Source organism: Aythya fuligula, chromosome 2 (assembly GCF_009819795.1).
Source record: "Aythya fuligula isolate bAytFul2 chromosome 2, bAytFul2.pri, whole genome shotgun sequence".
Lineage (NCBI taxonomy): Eukaryota > Metazoa > Chordata > Aves > Anseriformes > Anatidae > Aythya > Aythya fuligula.
In genome coordinates this window covers 122300164-122315722 of record NC_045560.1, presented here as the reverse complement: position 1 = coordinate 122315722, position 15559 = coordinate 122300164, and the positions used below count along the sequence as shown (strand labels likewise).

Genomic DNA, 15559 nt, shown 5'->3' with positions numbered 1-15559 from the left:
TCTGTCCCAGACAATCCTCTGCTTAATAATAATAATAATAATAATAATAATAATAATAATAATAATAATAATATATTCACACAAGAATCTGGAAGATTATAATCATACAAGTGAAAATGGGAAACTGACACAATCCTAATGAAAGATTTTAGGTACTGTTATCTCATTAGCATTTGATATGCTTTATTGTTTAATAAATAAGTCAATTGTCCATTCTCATTGATTTAAATTTCCGTTGATATCATACAGCATGAAACTCTCAGAAGATGGTGACTCAACAGTCAGAGGATAGAGGGTCTGGGGTAAATGCATTTTGTAAGTGAATAAGGCCATTACCTTGACAATAACCCTCTTGTGGGGCCCCAAATGTAAACTGCTTATACTCTTTATCAGGTGATGGTATTTTCCAAGAATATGCTATATTCTTTGGTCTGAGTTTTGTATTTCTTTCACGCATACCTAAACACTGATATGTGAAGCACACTATGAAGGACTAAACAAACAAACAAAATATATAAAACACCTATGGAAAAAGTAAAGTATAGATATCTGTGTCTAGATATAGACACAGATATAGATATCTGTGTCTGTATGCGTGCGTGCACATACAGGCAGCATTGCTTTTCTAAAAGTACTGTAGCCTGTGTCTTTCTTATGAGTTTGCCAGACTTCCTGATCATTTAATGAAGCCTCCCCATTACATTTTGTTAGCAGTTGTCTCATACACAAAGTTTCCCGACATCAATACGAAGCCTTAGATTCTGTCATGACTCACCACAGCTGTATGAAAAGAACATTTGTCTCTCCGTTTCTCTGTAGTCTTTAGTCCACATCTCGTATATCTTGCTGCCACCCTCACCTTTGGAGCTATCCTATACTACCAGTTCCTGACTAATCAGCACTTCGTAGCTTTCTAAGGGAGCGTTGTTTAGGCTTCTGCTCCTCCTTAAGACCTACATTTTATGTTGCTTCTCCAAGTGTTCATATTTCTCATTTACTGCTCCAGGTTCCTTTAGCCTTTTCAAAATGAACAATGTGTACAACAATTTAATGACTTCCTCCCACTAAATATTATCTGAGAATTTCTTTGCTATATTTACTTGCTATTAGAAACCTAAATGAAAGCATGAAAATAGATTTGACGCTAATAACTGTCACATTAGGATGGAGAACTGAACACAGTATTGTTTGTAACAGTGGAAAAATATATTCACACTGTTTTCAGTCAAAAAGTCTGTTTTTCCATCACAGCCATGAATTACCTGAATTATGTTTTCAATAAGATTTTCAAGATATTACCAAATACTTTCTTAAGACATGAGTTATTTTTTTGTACTCTATTTATCTCACCCACTGGTGCTATTCTATGCAGAAACAAAACAACTATGTTAAGATTTATGAGTAAAACTTTAGGAATAAATATTTGGTTGCATATTATTTATCCTATAGCTATAAAGGTGTTTTTTGTTGTTGTTGTTGTTGTTTTTTTTTTTTTTTTTTTTTTTTTTTTTTTTTTCCCTAAAGGCAGGTATACTGCTTAATTCCTTACATATGAGAGGAGGTAACTGACACAAACACATCCTTTTATTTTAAATAATTTTGTTCTTCTGCTTGCTCCTGTTTGCTCATTCAATATCATTGCAGTTTCACTACTGTTTTTAAGAATACTTATGATAGTCATGTGCTTATAGCAAGTTTGTTAGGCAGTTCTCACAGTCACTTTTCACACAGCTTCCTACCAAAGCATTCAACATATTCATATTTTTCCAAAGACCATTTAATTGTTTTTGATAAATGCTTTTTAAAAGATATTCACATTTTCAAACTCTGAACAATATATGGGTATGTATATAAGTGTTTTCTTGATAAAAGCATGTTAACAACATGGAGTCAACATTTCTGATGTGTGGTCTAGTTACTTTTAAGTGCTGAATAGGTCTATCTAATTATTGATGAGAGTAATACAGTACACTGTAAATGGCTTGACCTGTCATCTGCATTAACTTTACTGCCGATAAAACTGTCATTTGGAAAAACAGACTAAATGTCTTCAGAAGCTTTGGTTCAAATTTAAATATACATATAGAAAAACTCATGTATATATGCAGCATGGATCACATCCTTTTCAGCAGTATGACTGGTTCACAGATCCCTACAAACAAGTTCAATAAGTATAATCCTGACACTTGTAGTACCTAAATACTACAGTGTAAGTATGGGTTTGAGCAAAATTTGTTGTGTACATGACTGTCATATTCTGCCATTTTTACAAACTTTGTTCTTCATCTTGGTAGTTAATGCAAGACTAAGTCTCACCCCAGGTACTGTAGCTCCAGAGATGGATAGGTGTGTATCAGTACTTACAGCTGTCCTCTTCCTCCATGAAAATACTGATCACGTAACAGGCATACACAAATCCAATCAGCTGCATGAAAGAAAAGGAAAAGCAATCATTAGAACACTCTGAACACTTATTAAGCTTTTATTACAATGCTATATAAATACAGGTATTACAGCTATATTTAGAAAATATTTGCTTCCATTTCCTGAATTTATATGTAAATTTCAGAGCAAGTGGTCACAAACAGCTAAATTAAAGAGACTTTCTCTTTTTTTGCACATTACATTATATTTTAAGATCTTTTTCTCTTTTCTAGCCCCACTGAGATCATCACTGATGAATGCTACTACAAAACATTAGGTCTGAACATCATGTTAGAAAGTGCTTGGATCTTGATCTTTAGCTACTATGTACATTTCTTTGTTTGTTGAATACTTCTGTGCTCATGAGGCTCAGTCAACATTCATTGCTGAGGGCCCCCTAAGAACCTAATTAAGATATAAAAAAGATAAAATATTTACTGAGTGCTATAGAATTACGTTATAGTAAAGGTATTACAGAATCCACAAGAGATGTCATTTGTCTTACATAAAGTGATCCAGTGAAGGACTGCTTGGCCAAAGTTTAATTTGATATGTGAAAAACCATAATTTAGCTAAACAGTAAAGTTGTGTTATGATTCATCTGCATTAGGAAACACCTTATCAGAAGGACCTATCTGCAAACCACATTCACTATGCATGAAAAGAGCAGACGCATTTCCTCAGAGGACAACACCAGCAAAATCATGCCATTATTTTAACAGGAGCTCCCATAAGAACTTTCTTCCCTGTCCAGATCTGTGTCACTTGTGCAACTGAGAGGAATGGATTAAAATCTTAGGACCAGGGAATAGACACTCTGCTCATTAGCTTTTAATACAGACAAAATATTTTCTTACTACCATCACCAAAGATGAAGAAAATTCCACTGGGAAAGAAAACATAATAAACTGCACTGCCCAGACATGTCCATGCTTGAGAAAATATTGTTTGTGCAGCTGTACACAATTTGTGCTATCTGAAAGCCTTGAAGAGGCTGTTCATGAAAGATTTCTAAAATAACCTAGAGATTAGTGTTTTTTTTTTTTTTTTTAAATCTTTTTGTCTGATCCATTCAAAAAAAATTCTAATTAAAATAGTTCCTTTAAGGGTGTCATGGATCGACCATCTGAGAAGGAGGTAATTTAATAGCATCTAGACAGGTATAAGCTCCTTCACTGGCACAGAAATCATTCCAACCTGCTTTCTTCTTGAGCTATACCAGGAGCTTTACAAGCAGCTCCAAGATCCTCTCTGCAGACAAAAAGCTTGTCCACACAAGAGAATTCAGGGAAGTTAAGATGAATTAACTAAAGCTGTGAAATCAATGCATGTAAGATAAAGCACATTAAATCCCTGTGTGGCCTTTTCCATTCAGAAATAAAGTGGCCTCAGTTCACTGCAGCTTAATCCTCCTCCAAGGGATTAATCTTCCCCATGGAGAATTAAGCTTCAGTACACCCAGGCCAAGTTCTGTGTGAATGAGAGCTGTCACAGCGTTGCAGCCCAGTCCTGCCAGCTTCCTCTCTTGGGCATTCACCTCACCGATGTTTTGGGAAAATGAGCCAGTAAGTCTAATCCAGCTTTCCTCTCGCTTTGAGCAAGCTGCAGCTTCCTTAGCTTTTTTGGGAGTCATATTTACTGGGAGAAATTGTCACAGCCTTTATCAGGTGGGTATTGGATCGAAGTGTCTTTCACATAGGTTAACTGAAGCACGATTATATAAAGGCTTTCAAGGGATAAAAAAAAAATCATATTATATTTGAGGTATATTGCTTGTGCCACCCAAACATTACACATAGATTAAACTGCTGTTGCATTAAGTATCATACAAAACAAACAAACAAACAAACAAACCAGAAAATGAGTGGCTTTTCAAGAGGAAATGTCACCTGCTTATCTGCTTATTTACAGTATTTCCAGGTCAGCACTGACAGTGTGAGATTTGACTAGACAAGTCACTTGGGTTTGTTTCTTCTCCCTAAGTATGTGACTGAAATATTTGGAAGAGAAAAGCTGCTGAATAAATAATGAACACAATAAAAATGAATTGTAGTACAGCTTTTCAGGACAATAACAATTCATGTAAAACGTGGTATCAAAAAAAAAAAAAAAAAAGAAAAAAGAAAAATCAAAAAATCAATAAAACAGATTAGACAATTTTAAATGGACCTGTCCTAGTAATTCTCCCTCTTTTATGCCTCTAGATGAGGTTACTAGCTATATCATACAACATTTGAAGACTATAGGCCACGATTAAGTAGAGTTAAGCATACATAAGAGACTGGATATGAAGGGAATTGCAAGTGGTCACAGGCATCGCAGCAATGATGCCCAGCAAGTTGGCAGTGCAGCTTGGCATGAGCCCTGGATTGGGGGTGACCTCTTGCTTTGTGGAATATCTTGCAGGAAGCACATATTTTTTGTGCTATATAATGTGTACTGTTATCATTCTAGATATAGGCTCCAACTTCTGCAGTTCTTCCGCACCATTCCCATAACAGTATTTGGAATCTGACTACAGAAAAGACCACGTTTTTATCTGTGCATCACCCTTTGCTGTCTGGCTACCCCATGGTGTAGGCTAGCTAAAGCTGATGATTGGGTGTCCTCACCCTCTGCCTTCAGCAGTAAATCCTAAATTTGCTGAGCTTCAGAGCACCCTGAAAACATTACCTCTTCTTCCTGATGTGAGCAAAGAATGGCGGTACAGACAGAGCATTGGAAATAGGAGTGACAGTTCAGCCCACAGTCTTTGTGGGTTGAATGTTTGTGAAGGAAGCTCAATGATTTAGAATTATTTACCGTTATCCAATTCTGTATTTTGTAATTTTTTTGTACTCAAACTTGGTGAGAATGCTATTTCCACCTCTCATCCTCCCAGCACAGGAAGAGATTTCCACTCTCATAGGTAACAACCTACTTGACACAAAGAAGAAAGCTACAGGGAAAAATACTCTGGGAGGTCTTCCCTCCAAAAAAGTATGAGGTTTGGCAAACCTGATTGTTTTAGCAGTCATAACAGCTTACATCTTGCTCTTTCAGTAGATCTTAAAGTAAACCTTTTGCTACTGCCTTTAGAGTTTGAAACATGCTGTTGTAATGTCTTTGTCTTATTTATGGCCTTATTCTTGAAGAATCAGCCATCTCTTTCTGCTTCTTAGTATTTCTTTTTATTTCTTAGCATTAGTAGATAAATATTCCTCAATCAGACAAAAATCGATATTACATATTATGTTTATGGCATATACTGGTTTAAAAGATAGACTTTCCTCAACCTGATTATCAATTAATACCTAGAGAATTAAAAAAAATATATTTAGCCATGCTCAGTGTTTTTTTTTTTGTTTTTTTGTTTTTTTTTTTTTTTTTTTTTTTTTTTTTGTTTTTGTTTTTGTTTTTGTTTTTGTTTTTTTTTTGGAGGAAAAGGAAAAATCAGGTCTTTAATCACAGTGGGAAGTATAAAAATCCACCATATTTCAAAAACAACTGTCTGTAATCAAAAGGTAGAATGCATATTTCTGAAAGAATACAACAACAAAGAGAGAAAAGAGCCCTTTGACATTAGTTGTTAGGTATAGGTGATCAGTGGTGGACAGCAATATTTGGCTTGTAACTAACATACTTGTAATTATAGCTGGGTAACTGATATCTACAGTACAATTAGTAGGAAGTGATGAAGTGGGAATATAACCTTCTGCAGTTTAGATCTCTTTTCAGATCCTTAAACAGAGCTACAGCCACCACAGTGTGAATATTTTTATAAATGAATTAATTAAAACCTCTTCTTTTGCTTTATTGATGGACACACTAATAAAATATTTATTCCAACAAATTACTTTTGCTATCTTGATTAACCCAGCTGCTGTTTAATTAATAACGTTATGCTCATGTGAACCCATCCAGCCATCACATTAATTGCCAATTTGCAGTGAGCTGATTGATGCGAACTGCCTGGTTTCTTGACATTGGAAATGTTGGCTATTGGCCGGGCACCAAGTGATAGACATAAATGTGTGTTCCCTGATAACTAAAGAAACCATGATGCAAATGACCCGAAAGATATTTAATTTTCTTATCTTGTATTTCAGTAATCATTCAAGGGGACAAATGAAGTGGTTGGAACAGGATGTCCAAAGCATCAAATATCGCTAGCAATGAGAGGTGTATAAATGGGAACCTAGGGCTTGATCCAGACAGCAATTTAGATTCCAAAGTGGAACGTTAGAATCTAAGCAGGTATTGAGACCCCTGACAGCATCTAGTCTATCTTTCAGAAAAATAAAATAACCCTCAGAAGAGTCAAACATTGGCCATGGTTGGATATGAGACACTGAGTGCTTCTATGAAACCAACAATATTTTGGTACAAAAAGTCATATTTCTCCAATGACTAGCTGATAAACATTGCTCATATTCCCCACATCACAGTGATCAGGGTGTGGGTAACAATTGTCACCTTGTTTAAGTTGACAAGGACTTTGATGTGGAGTGCACAAAGGGATTTCTTAATAGTGGAACATAGGTACGTTAATATGATGTTATTATGAGGACATTTTATACGTAATTTCTTTTCTCCTGATACTCTTAGGTAGAAATACTAGACTGTTATTTTTTCCCTATGCAGGCAGTATAGTCTCTAGAGGACATAAATGCTTTAGTCTAACTAAAATCTCTAAGCTTGAGATATGGACATCTGCATGAAATATAAATACCTCGTTTAATAGAAGTGAAATTGTATTACATAATTGTTCATCATTAACTGTAAGAAGCTGTGAAAACATGTAAGAAATTTAAAAACCTAATCATCTCAGCAAATATATGCTGTGTCTTAATTGCTTTAATAAATGAATATTGTTATAATATATCCTATTAAAAAGAAGAAACAAACTGGGTGTAAAATGTATATTTACTTGTAAATTAATGTATTTTAATAGTTAACAGTTAATGTGTATTAACCTTTCCTTAGAAAAGCAAGGACAAATGCAAAATAAAATTAAAAGTGTTTATTTAAATCAAGGTTATGAACTGCAGACTGAAATATTTTTTTATTAAAATTGGTTATTTAAATAATTTTGATTTAAATCATTTTACCTGGCTTTATCATCATCAGCAGCTGTGGCCTTAAAATCTACTGTCTCAGTATGTGATTACTTTACTATCTCGTTCACACACTGCAGTTCCTCTAGTTCAAAAGAGATATATCAGAGTATACTGGGTATTTAAGATTACATGAAGCAGTGCTCTAGGCTATCAGGTTGATCTTCAAGATCAGATGTACAACAGGACACTTATCACTGTTAAGCTACTACCCAGAGTTTTATAGAGATCTCATTACAAGAAGACGGGACCATCCAAATAGGCTGGTAGCCTGGCTCTCAGAGAATGTACAGGTTATTATAGGTAAACTAGTTTTGGAAGATTCATCCAATCAAAAAGATATGACAACCCTACTTCAAGTTCTTCCTTGTACACTCCCAATACATTCAGGTCATCTCATTGAATATGGATTTATCTTGATTTCATTTGTTGCTCTTGACAGCTAAAAATCATTATTTCTTGTCTATCTGTGCGGTGCTTGAGAAGTGGTGCTTGAGAACCTTATAAATACAAGTCCCATTTTCTGTGAGATATTTCACTATTGGCTAATTTAGTAATGCATTAGTAAAGCATTAAACCAGAATGTGAGAATTCAGAGGGCTGGAGCACTTCTACAAAAACAGGCTAAGATAGTTGGAGTTGTTCAGCCTGGAGAAGAGAAGGCTCTGGGGAGACCTTACAGAGGCCTTCCAGTAGCTACAGGGAGGCTACAGAAAAGCTGGGGACTTTTTGTCCCACTAAAAAAGCTGGGGACTCCCTGACTCTTTGTCAGGGAGTGTAGTGATAGGACAGGTGGGAATAGTGTTAAACTAAAAGGTTTAGATTAGATATTAGGAAGAAATTCTTCACTCAGAGGGTGGTGAGGCACTGGAACAGGTTGCACAGAGAAGCTGTGGATGCCCCATCCCTGGAAGTGTTCAAGGCCAGGTTGGATAGGGCTTTGGGCAACCTGGTATGGTGGGAGGTGTCCCTTCCCATGGCAGGGGGGGTGGAATTAAGTAATCTTTACGATTCCTGCCAACACAAACCACTCTGTGATTCTATGATTCTATGCATAAGAGAAGCAGGATATTATCCTAGGATGTGTGTGTATATGTGAGTTAGTAAGATAGCAATATGTCTGAGATTATCAAGCATGAAGAATTTATAGCTCCACATATTCCACAGCAATGACAACAGATATCAAAAAATGCAATTTGCAGAAGAGGAATTAGGATCAAGGGTAACAACGTATACAGCTGTAGTTTAATAATAAGTATGCACTATAACTGCGTGACTATATAATGTATACTATTGTATATAGTTATCCAGTTTTATAATTATATATATAATTATTCAATATAAATGCTTGATTATATACTATAATTAATTAAATGCTTGATGATACACTATAACAATAGTTTTACACTATATTATAATTATACATAATTTCAAAACAATGCAATTTTTGAATTACAGAAACAGTTTCCAAGTTCTATTTTCTTTGTCTAGAACTAAATGTTGAAATGCACACCAATTTAGTATATAAGTCCCAACCTTAGAGTATTAAGCAATCTAAAAACATAAAAGTAGACCAACAGCTAGAAGTATCTCCAGAAAACATAGTATAGCAGTAAGTTCTGAAGTACACTATTTACTTAATATTCCTAAAAACTATTGGATTTGATTTGAATAAAATCCAGGTATCAGGGGCATTGTCTAACAATTTCAACTGCATGACCCAGAGCCAGTCTGGTCCAACTGTGCTATTTAGAGTTGTAGTGGAGAGCTCTCCCAGAGGCTCCAACTCAGATAGGACTTAAAATGGATTAAGCACTCTAAAAGTTGGTGAGAGGAGTTGATGGGTCCTTTAACTTTATATTGACAGGGGAGAAACAAGTGAGCAGAGATCCTAAAATAAACATGTGTTCTTCAAATGTACATAAAGGTTGTTGTTGGCTAATACTGCAGGAGATAACTCCTCTCAAATGCCATCTACCTAGCACTACAAGGGGAGAACAGCATGCTGGAAAAGACTATGCCTGTTAGTTACTCTGCTTTTTGAAGTCCTGCACAGTATCTGCTCTTCTCTTTTCCTGGTCTCTGTGGGGGCCCTTCATCTTTAAAATAAAAATTGTATTTGACAATCTAATTCTCCCAAGCCAAGATCAGAAGCATTATGATATGCATTTGATCTGGAAATTTATTTCTCCAGCATCTTAAATATAAAACTAACCCTATTGCTCGTTTGCCAAAAAGACCAGTTAAGAGGGAACAGTGCTATGTTGCCAATGTGTGTCCCAGCTTGGTTAGGGTTGAGAAAAACAACTGAGAGCATTTTGTATTACTTCCCTCTCTCCCTCTCAAGTGTTTATCTTACTTGCAGCTTATTCTCCTTACTTTGTTTTCATTACAGGACCTTTAGAAAAAATATCATATGTTCTTAGAACAGACAGCTGGAGAATTTGGATCAGACTCCTTAATCCAGACCTCTGTATAATTTAGTTTATAGAATTTCATCTAGATACTCTGGTATCCCAGAGATAACATTGTCAGAGCATCTCTCACAGATGAGGTTAGGGAACAGCTGCTCTAGATGAGTTACACCAACAGAAGGAATCTGGGAACATTTGTCCTTGAGACATACAAGAGAAAGAAAAACGCCCCAAGCAATAATCCTATTGACTTGGTTGTCTATCACATGAAAGATATGCTTAAAATTTTGAATGAAATGGAAGTCTCAATATGTAAAAACATTGAACACAGTATTTAAACGTGACTGGCTGGAATGTAGTGTTTTATCTTGCAATAAATTAATCAAATGTTAATGATTTAATTGAATACAGTGAAATTCAATAGTATAATATAGAATCAATCTCAAACCTTGATTGGTAAAGGACAGTATGATGCAAAGGGAAAGGAATGTGGATGGTAAGAAGGAAGAGGGAGATAACAGAGATCTACATGTGAACAGATTCCTACAAAATAACCAGAAAATCATTGGCTAGGCAGCAATTTTCTTTTTTTTTTTTTTCTTTTTTTTTTTTTTTTTCTCTAGATCTGTTTTTCATTCAGTATTTAAAGAAAATAGAAGTTCTGCTAGGAACAAGGTAGGAGTTCTCATACTTCCATTAATACCTAATCAGCTTGTCAGCTAAATAACAGAGTGAGAAAACACTTTACATCTAATTTTACAAGGAGACAGAAAGATGGTTTTCTTTTTTTTCTTTAAACCTGGCTTTGACCTGGGGACACTGGTTGATGAGAACCTCAACGTGAGCCAGCAATGTGCACTTGCAGCCCAGAAAGCCAACCATATCCTGGGCTGCATCAAAAGAAGCATGGCTAGCAGGTCAAGGGAGGTGATTCTCCCCTTCTACTCTGCTCTTGTGAGACCTGGTCTGTGTTCAGCTCTGGGGCTCTCAGCACAAGAAGGACATGGATCTATTAGAGCAAGTCCAGAGGAGGGTCATGAGGATGATCAAAGGGTTGGAGCACCTCTTCTTTGAAGAAAGGTTGAGGAAGTTGGGGTTGTTCAGTTTTCAGAATAGAAGGCTCAGGGGAGACCTCATTACAGCCTTCCAGTACCTACAGGGGGCTGGACAGGAAAGCTGGTGAGGGTATATATCCCTTTTGTCAGGGGATGTCACTTTTGTCAGGACAAGGAGTAGTGGTTTTAAACTAAAATAGATAGATTTAGATTAGACATAAGGAGGAAGTTCTTTACTCAAAGGGTGGAGAGGCACTGGAACAGGCTGCCCAGAGAAGCTGTGGATGCCCCATCGCTGGAGGTGTTCAAGGCCAGGTTGGATGGGGCCTTGGGCAACCTGGTCTGGTGGGAGGTGTCCCTGCCTGTGGCCAGGGGTGGAACTAGATGGTCTTTACGGTCCCTTCCAACCCAAACCATTCTATGTCCTTTGTTGATAGAATACCAATATATATATATTCTTAGTAGATCAAAGGGTCCTAATTGGAAATAAGGAATTGGAAAAAAGGGTCCTAAATGGGAATATTATTTCCACTTATTTATGGCAACAGGCACAAAGAATATATTTTAATTCTAATGAAGTGCAATCTGTAAGAATTATTTATTTTCTACTGAATTATTTCTTTCCCTTCAAGCACCATGTAAACAACACGTGGATGAAACTATTACATCACATTGAGGTAGTACCCGTACCCACTTAAAGACAGATGAGCTGTGGCACAGAAATAAAAATGCCAAATGTTTAAGATTTCGGTGAGGTCACAATGACTGTAAGGGTAGAAATACTACATCCTGATCCTTACTACTCTCTAACCTCCTTTAAAAATACTTCTTAAATACCTAGGTCATAGTAGCTAAGACTGAACACATTATAATTTTAGCTCATATTATCATATTAATCTATAAACATAGCCTGAAAAATGTATGAAAAAATTCAAAGCTTTCACTAACAAGAGTTATGCCAGAGCATGTGTCAGGGAAAACAGAACAAAAAAAACAACCCCCCCTCCCCCCCCAAAAAAAAAAAAAAAAAAAAAAGCTAAGTCTTTGTATTAACTCACTGTAGGAAATGTTCTATGATCTAATGAACTCCAAAGTAAGATTTAATCTCTAGCCTTCCCAGGTTGCCCCTATTAGCCCCCTAGTGGAACACTCAAGGAAGATATTCAGGAGTAACAGACACAGAGATGTACCTTAGAAGCAAGCTCCACAATGTGAAAGATGTGCACCAGCTTAGACCCAGCACTAATTAAATCACAGAAAAAAATAGACTTGAATAATAACTAGGAGGAGGATAAAATTCACAAGAGTGCAGAAGTTCACATAAGTCAGCACGGATGAGTACAGATTGTCTGAAAACTTTTCTTATAATCTAGTCTGCAGAGGGAGCTGAAAAAGCATCATATAGTATTTCTCTTTGTGGATCTCAATTACAAACTGTTTTTGCACACATCATTATTATTTTATTTTTCTATTAATAATTTATTAAATATAGACAAGGAAAATTACAAGCAAATGCTAGTTTTGTTATTATTTTTGGAAGTATAAATAAATACTTGAAAATCTCATCTTCCTTAGAAGTTCACAGATGATAAGTCTGTGGACTTATCTATCTAAAGTCTAGTTGTTGTGAAGGTGTACCTGCATCTTTAGGAAGGAAAAAAGACAGAACATATGTTGGATTTTGACTCTTGAAAATTAAAAATGAAAAACATCACTTCTATGTCCACCAGAGACTTTGATATTGTTTTGTCATTTTTTGTGCATTCATCGAAATGCTAGTGATGCACAGAAGTATATCACAGACAGATGAAGCTGAGGAACAGCATTCTGATCATCATTCTGTTTTTCCTAATCAATTTCCATCTAATACGATGTTTAGCAGATGATCTACCACATGTATGCTTTCACTTGTGTATCAATCTGACGTACTCAAACCAAAGAACAAATGACTATTTTGAGCCACAGTTGACCTATTTTTGCTCTTTGGAAGAAACAGTACTATTATCAGAATTGTGTTTGAATTTATGTTTGGCAGGTAACAGTAGCGTCTTCACCCAGCTGTAAACTTGTGCAATGATTGCAATGCAGGTCATTTTGAAAAACCCTTTTATGACAGTTTATTTTCTTTTATGGCTATCTTTCCCACTGTAGTACTTTTTACTATGGATAATATTGGTTAATTCCTTCAAGCTGCTACCTGAATGTGCAGATGGAGGTTCACATACACACACACAAACACACCCCTATAATGCTTTGTGAAGTAGCCTGCTGTGATATGTAAGAAACAAGACTACCATAAAAGCAGCTATGTTATCTGTTTGCTCAGGTATTCCCAGTAAAACTGTGTGCTAAAAGGTTTTTGTGCAGGATTCCCACTGGGCAGAAAAGCTATCAAGAATTGCAATGAAGCTTTGCTTGCTCTCAGTGTTTAATGAATTTCAGAAGCAGCTTCTCTAGTCATATCTGACCCAGCATGATCTCTTTTACCACCTGTCTGTGACACAGTTTATTTTTTTGGTCCCCGTATGTGACTCACAGTTTTGTGTCCGGTTGCCTCCTGTTTCTTACCAACAACTATCATTTGACAGTGTATCCTAGTGCCTTCATTACCTTCATCTGGGTCTGACTGTGGGGCTTGAAGCCAAAAATCACTACTTCTTTTCAAAGGAGCCTAAGTTCAGGCTGTAATTAAGAAGTTTACAAACATAGAAGAAATACTGGAGCCCTTCTAGCAATGACATTGTCTCTGAAGATTCACACAAAACCAGCATAAGCATCCCTTCATGGCTGATGATCACACCCTCATGTTCTGTGTCTATGGGTGGCAGCAAGTGAATTGCCCTAGAACCAAACATCAGGATGTTTTAGCAAATGGGAGACAGATTTGTCCTCAAATCCTACCTTGAAGATACTGTTATTCAGAAATGCAAATGTAGACATAGAGCCTACACTTTGCAACTGCAACTTCAGGAAGAGCCAAAGCTGAAACTGTAGCTCTGAGAATGCATCTTGACCAGAGACAGGTGTTACTGGAGCATGTCTTTGCAGTCCTTGACCTTGGATCATCTAGACTGACCTTTCAGCTACAGCATGTAGAGATTCTTTATGGAAAACAAACACAGACTTCTTTCCAGGAAGCCAGATTCTGAATTACACAGCCTGAAGGAGAGAAAGTCAGGCAAAGAAATGTAAGCCTACTTCTGGCATCCAGAGCTGGTATTGATCTTTGCCAAGAAAAAAAATAAAAGTGTAATAAAAAATATTCAGTGATGTATTACTAACAAAGGACAAGCTCAAGCAGTGAGCTGTTGTAGTCCTTAGTGATGTGACACTAAGGCTGTAGGAATATGCAGAGGCAATAATTGTTTTTCAGCATGGGCAGGTGACCCACCAGCTCTCCAGCCCATTGCATCTACACAAATAGCTCTTCCAGCTGAACAGGGCCATGGATTTAAGCAGGTAGAGATGAGGTTTGGCTATGTTAAATGGCATTAAGATGATTAATACAGAACTACGGCCTTGTGCTGGCTGAAAATCCTAGTATCTTTTATCTTTATTTTCATCTTCAGATAGTCAGCAAAATAACGCCACTGACACAACTGATGAAGGACTCGGGTGAGCATAAGGAAATAATATGCTTATATGCTTTAGATAATTCATATAAATCAGAAACCAGAAGAAATGCATATATACTAGTCTTGGTGGATTCACCTGAAAGCATATAAGGGTCTTGCTAAAGCAATCTCAAATATGTACACGACTTGTTAGAATTTGATTAAAACAGGAGAGACTGAAGAACATCGGAAAGCCAAAGATTGTCCCTATCTATCTTTACACTAAGACAGGAAAAGGGAAGGAAAAGACCCACAGAAAGACCCGTAGAATTATGTTCCTAACTTCATTTACCATAAACTTACTGAAACAAGAAATCAAATTATTAATGGGTAAATAAACATACTACTAAGAAGATAAGGTGAATTTATTCACATTAATTTATCAGAAACCGAACCATGTTAAATTGAGTCTGTTCTTTTTCAGGAGAGCTAATGGGCTTTGTGGTTAGGGAAGAAGCAACAAGTGTGATAAATCTTGTTTTTAGTAAGCATTTTGACATTGGTTGGCATTCTTATAAGCAAACTATGAAAACGTTTAGACCAGAGTATTGTTGTATAGATTGAACAACTGTCTTGAAAATTGAACTCATAAATATCTACCCACAATTCTTCATCAGATTAAGAGTCAGTAGCCAACAGGAGTCTGTTGAATTCGTTTGGGTCCAGCACTATCCAGTATTTTCATCAGTCACCTGGTTATCTGAATAGATATTATGCGTTTTACACTTCCAGACAGAAGCAAGCTGTCATGGAGTTGCAAGCCAAACACAAGATTATTATTAAAACAATCTTGACAAACTGACAAAGGGTTTGGAAAAAATGTGATGCAATTCAGTGAGACCAAGTGCAAATTACTATACCTAACTAGGACTAATGAAGTGCTCAGAGGCAGAATCAACTAAACAACAGGCTATATAGCAGTAACGAATCACAACCTATGACTTGATAATCTTATA

At 36.3% G+C, this 15559-nt stretch overlaps 1 protein-coding gene across 3 annotated transcripts in view; it reads right to left on the bottom strand.

The window, feature by feature from the left end:
- NKAIN3 (sodium/potassium transporting ATPase interacting 3) overlaps nt 1–15559 on the bottom strand; it is a 374764-nt gene that overhangs the window by 24480 nt on the left and 334725 nt on the right. For 2 of the 3 annotated variants that reach the window (XM_032181232.1, XM_032181233.1), the window contains exon 5: nt 2365–2425. In XM_032181232.1, coding sequence (XP_032037123.1) covers nt 2365–2425 — 61 coding nt within the window. Of the gene's footprint in view, nt 1–2316; nt 2426–15559 lie in introns of all 3 variants that reach the window. The other variant, XM_032181235.1, reaches the window with a different exon arrangement.